The sequence below is a fragment of the Rhagoletis pomonella genome, unplaced genomic scaffold (genome assembly GCF_013731165.1).
Source record: "Rhagoletis pomonella isolate Grant_MI unplaced genomic scaffold, Rhpom_1.0 Rhpom_scaffold_00004, whole genome shotgun sequence".
Classification (NCBI taxonomy): domain Eukaryota; kingdom Metazoa; phylum Arthropoda; class Insecta; order Diptera; family Tephritidae; genus Rhagoletis; species Rhagoletis pomonella.
In genome coordinates this window covers 1,735,214-1,740,514 of record NW_023458558.1, presented here as the reverse complement: position 1 = coordinate 1,740,514, position 5,301 = coordinate 1,735,214, and the positions used below count along the sequence as shown (strand labels likewise).

The following is a 5,301-nucleotide window of genomic DNA, read 5'->3' as shown; positions in this document are numbered from 1 at the left end:
GCCAAAATATATTAAAATATTAATTTTGAGTGAATACGCGTCAGTAGTTACTAAAATATCGCAGCTTTCGTATTTCTGGAAACTACCTCCCATAGGCGTGGTTATCGTCCGATTTTGCCCATTTTCAATAACATCCGTCCTACGCTGAAAAGAAGTATACATACCAAGTTTCGTTGAGATATCTCAATTTTTACTCGAGTTATCGTGTGCACAGTCGGACAGACGGACGGACAGACATTCACCGCTTAATCGATTTCGTTTTTCATTCTGATCATTTATGTATACATTTGTCTATATCTATCTCGAATCGTTTTGCCTGTTACAAACAACCGTTATTTGCTCAAAATAATAAAAGTCAAAAAATAACTAAAATTTTTTCATTTTTATTATAAAACGCATAATCGGTACGGTCTCTGCTTTTAATAAATAGAGATACAACTATTTAGCATTGCAAAGCATTATGCAATGCCAGCAAAGTAATGGAGATAGCCAAGCTTACTGCTGAAATGCGCACAGCAGACGCACCATCCCCTTCGGAACTATCCGTTGTGGTAACCGAACTCTCGGTTGTGGTAACCGAACTCTCGGTTGTGGTAACCGAACTCTCGGTTGTGGTAACCGAACTCTCGGTTGTGGTAACCGGACTCCCGCTTGTTGTGTTTTCGGTGTCCAACTGCCAATGAGAATAAAATTTAAAGAATAGATAACAATTATTTTTCCCTTAAATCCTTGAAAATCCTAAAAAAACCTAGTATAGGTCGTAGCTCTGATCGAATAATTCATGAAAATATGTTTAAAATTTTCTTAGCGCCCTCAACTAATTCATAAAAACCAATTCAATTTTACTGACTACATGAAAAAAGTTGTCTTATACAATTTTTAACAAAATGACGTAGAAATGACAAAAATACAAAAAAAAATTGTCGTTAGTTTTAGACTGCTTTCTAGATCCATATTCAAATTTAAAATTGCTGATCAAATATCTAAGTGGTTAGCTCCAAATGTTATTTTATGAAGTCGTAAGTTGAGAATTTGAGGCCTTTTGAAAATTTCTAAGTATGTCTCGACCAGATGTATTAACTGTACTCGGCCACTGAAAAAGCGCGTACAATATTCTTGAAGTCTTTACGCTAGGGATGTCAGTGGCAAAAATGCATCGATGTTTTTCTTTGATTCGATGCATCAAATGTACATCGATATTTTTCATTGCATCGATTTGCATAGGAATTTTAATTTGAAATAAATTACTGCAAGAGAGCGAACTATGTTTCTAACGAAACTTTTTGGAGCCATTAAAAGTTTTGGTCAAGTGACTACTAGAGATGTCAGTTTTCAAAAAACATCGATATTTTCGAAGTATCGATGTTTTTCCGACATCCCTACGTTACGCACAGTTGGCTGTATCGGAAAAGTAGATGAACAAAACTCCAAAATTTGAAGTGGTGAAACCGGTTCCAACATTGTATGCAAGTATTCTGGAACGTCTAACGAGCAGCTCTCTCCACTCTAGAAACGGAGCAAAGTTTGTAAGATGGCCCCTTCCACTTGTGAATACCGCGCTTCCTCGTTTACCCGCCTCACCACGGAATGTCAGTCTTTACTTCAGAAAGATTTTGGACAGATTACAATATTGTTTTTTTTTTTTAATTAAAAGTGAGAATTGTGTGTGTGTTATTTTGACAAGGACGATTTTTAATTCTCAACAATTTAAGAAAGTTAAAAACTGTACAAAATATGAAACCCGAAGTCATCTAAAAATCCGACTATGACCGAACATATAAATTAAGTTCATAAAAAGTTGCATTAGACACTCTTCACTACTTTGTCAGATAAATGAGTTTAGGTGAGTTCCTAAATTTCAAAAGTAAAGCGCAAACAGATGCAAAAGTACAAGGTCAATTTCTTTTATTTAGATTTCTGATCTATTCCGCTGTATGCCATTTTTGATTTTTGAAAAACCAAGTTGGATACCAAGTTGTTTAAAATACATAAATTTTTGATAACTGGACCACCATAGTGGATCCGCAGTTTTGAATTTATGAAAACGGATTTCAGATTCGTAATCAGCGACCTCAAAACCCCCCAGGTACTATCTTTCTTAAAAAAAAAAAAATATAGACTAGTTTTGTATGCCTAGTTTTCCTATTCAGCCCACTATGCGCCGTGCAATTAACTTACGGCAACTTTAAGTTTCTCCTGCAGCTGCTCACAGCGCGTCTTCTGATTGTTTACAGTGGTTGCTAATCGGCAGATCGTACTTAACAGGCAATCCCGGTTGCATCCCCAATTCAATTGTGGATCGGCAGTTGTCATTTTGTATTGCCAAAACTAGATTAGAAATAGAATGCATTTTATCGAAAGTTAAAATAAGACGAATATCACATCAATTTACTTTTCTGAGAATGCTTGGGTTTTCAGCCATTTCCTCCAGTAGCTTGTCGATACCAGCTGGGCTCAAGTCTTCAGTAAACTCCTTAGAGAATTCATATTCATTGAACCAACGCGGGGTTTGAGATTCACCATGAGCGTTGGCTTCCGTCAAGTTGAAGATCCATGTTTCATGATCCACAACTTGCTAGATTTGTTACAGATAAAATAGTTATGGTATGGGACTAAAGAAGACTTTAGGTTTCAGTTAGTTTCTAATTTACCATGCTTGCGGGGTCCACTTCGTATAGTCGATAGTTCGGATTCTTATTCGAATACGTAGTTAATGAGCCGCCATTCCATACCACCCCAATCGCATGTCCATTAGCCGAGTAATGCAAATGCATTTCGTCCAAATGCGAATGGCCATTGAATATGCCGCTAATTGTGCCCCGGAAACGAACCACTAATCTGTTAAACTCTCGCGCCCACACCGACCAGCAGGAGGCATCCCCTGTCGGAATGTGCGCCAGAATGTGAACAAATTCGCCAGCCTTTTCAGCGGCCAACAGAGTTTCATGAAGCCACTGCAGTTGTGGAATCTTGTCGGTGCCATCGTAGTACAACCACCAGTTGCTGGTGTAGCAATCGTTGTTGTTCAAAGCAATCACGCGAAAGCCGGCTTTTGGCGAAACCGTGTAGTACCCGCCCTTTAGAATTGTATCCTTAGTTTCGGCCGGCAGCCAGGTGGACCATTGTTCATACAACTCTTCATACAACCAATGGGTGTTGATCTCATCTGGCACATCATTTGGGCTGAAACTTTATGAAAAGAGCAATAAAACTGCTTCCATGAACACTTGGGAAGTTTTTAATTAAACTTACACATTGAGAGGATGTGGTTCATGATTACCAATGCAAGGATACACCGGTATGCCTGGGAATAGTTCAGCCAAACGATCATTTACCCTCTTTAATGCATCGGCGTTCTTTTCTGTGGATGTTCCCCAGACCATGTGATCTACGATATCTCCGGTTTGATAGATATAATCGATGCTGCTGTGCGTTTTCTTAATGTGGTTAAAGGCGTCGTCAATCGTTTGCCAAGGCGCATCGCAATCGCGATAGTCACCCCAGTATCCGGCGGCCTTATCACTCTCGGTAGAACCAGCGCCTTGCTGACAGCACATCGGCTCAACACATTCAGCCAAGGCCCCTGGTGCATATAAAGGATCATAGTGGATATCCGTTAAGTGCAAAATTTTCAACTCATTTCCATTTTTATTGGGTAAATCTGATTTTGGCGCACTCACTTCTGTATCATCACCATCAATTGTGAGAGTCCAATTGTAGTCAGCATTTCTCACGTTGCAGAAATTGTATTGCATGAAAAGCGAACATAGTGTACGGGAATCGATCTTCGAGTTCTTGACGATATAAACAAAAGTCGGTAAATTGAAATCGATCAACTGGGAACACACTTCTGTAGTTTGTAGTTCGAGTCGGATGCAGATGTCCAAGGCTATACTCTTTAGCTGTGCTTCGGTATCGTCTCCTGCGAATTCTCCATCATCGTCGCGGAACATTCGCGCCATAACATTGACCGTGGAACGGCATGTGGTGCAAGCCACAAATTGATCGGATAAGGATAGATCGCCCAACTCTTTGGTGAAGAGGTCCTTTTTGCTATGAGCCTTCGCTAACTGAGCGGAGATCTGTCGCAGGGCAGCGGACTCAATACCACTCTTGAGATAGTTGATGTATTCTTGCGAGAACTTCTGAGCAATTTCCTCTAAAATATTAGATGAAAAAATTACAATTTTCTTGAAAAACAACAAGAGGAGTTATTTGGTAAATTAATTTATGTTAAGAAATTTAAGTAAGTACGAGTACCTAGATCAATTTTCCAAGCCATGAAAAATAAAACATAGAGCCCCGCAGCTTGCTCTCCTTTTTCACGCATGCAACCGCAATCGTCAATTAAGTCAGTTAGTGCTTGAGGCAAGGACAAATAAACGATTTTGGCAACGTACAAATGGATTTTCCATCCAGTTCTAGGGGGACGTAGTGGTCGAAGCTTCAGACCTGTCAGATTTCTCACTTAGCGACATTTACGTAACGAGGCCCAAATGCGCCCATTCAAGAAGCGTAACATCACTCAGAGTAAGCAGTCTCTGTAGCGATATTTTCGCATGGACCATCCTTGCAGGCACTTTTTAGAAGCCAAAACTCCTCTTAGGTACGTCAGAAGCCATAGATCTCAAAGGGCAGTCATGCGTAGGTATGTACCTCATCCAATGATCCAAATGAGCTAAAACCAAGCTTAAATGGCGTTCATTGAGAGCCAATCAACACTTCTCACCAGAAGTCCAATGTACTAGACTTGTGTAGTTCTTGAACTAAATGAACTAAATGAACTAGTTCATCTCAATGAATATTCCTTGCAGATACGCTTTAAAATGCTTTTGCATTGTTGCTACTTCAGTTCCTTGCGAACGATTTTTTTCGGGGGCAGAGAAAACTATTAAACTATCTTAGAACGCTTTGAAAATCAAAAGAGCTTTCGAATTTAATGTTTTTGCACAGCAATATGTACATAAGTGTTTACATATCATACATATGTTTATATTTCTTGAATTTGTTAAAGTTTTTGTTTGCTGCGGGAACTTGTTTAACCGACTTCAAAAAAGGAGCTGGTTATCAATTCGTCGGAATATTTATATTTTTTTATGCATGTTTCTATAATTCTTTTTATAAATGAAATGTGTTACCTGAAACGCGGTTCCATATGGGAATTGAAGTCGGTTTTGTTTTTTGTTTAAAAATTACTTGTACTACGAACGTTTTTGATGTATGTAAATTCAAATTACCGAAGTTTTTATTTTGTATGTAATATTTATGATAGTAATATTTATTTATTTTTAATATGAGTGG

The 5,301-nt window shown here is 38.6% G+C and overlaps 1 protein-coding gene across 1 annotated transcript in view; it reads right to left on the bottom strand.

The window, feature by feature from the left end:
• Window positions 1-386: 386 nt before the first annotated feature.
• Window positions 387-5,301, bottom strand: part of LOC118736790 (sphingomyelin phosphodiesterase-like) — a 9,762-nt gene continuing 4,847 nt past the window's right edge. The window contains exons 2-6 of the mRNA XM_036466825.1: window positions 3,253-4,159; window positions 2,652-3,189; window positions 2,393-2,575; window positions 2,179-2,328; window positions 387-673 (exon numbers count right to left, since the gene is read on the bottom strand). Coding sequence (XP_036322718.1) covers window positions 443-673; window positions 2,179-2,328; window positions 2,393-2,575; window positions 2,652-3,189; window positions 3,253-4,159 — 2,009 coding nt within the window. The 3' untranslated portion in view covers window positions 387-442. The remainder of the gene's footprint in view (window positions 674-2,178; window positions 2,329-2,392; window positions 2,576-2,651; window positions 3,190-3,252; window positions 4,160-5,301) is intronic.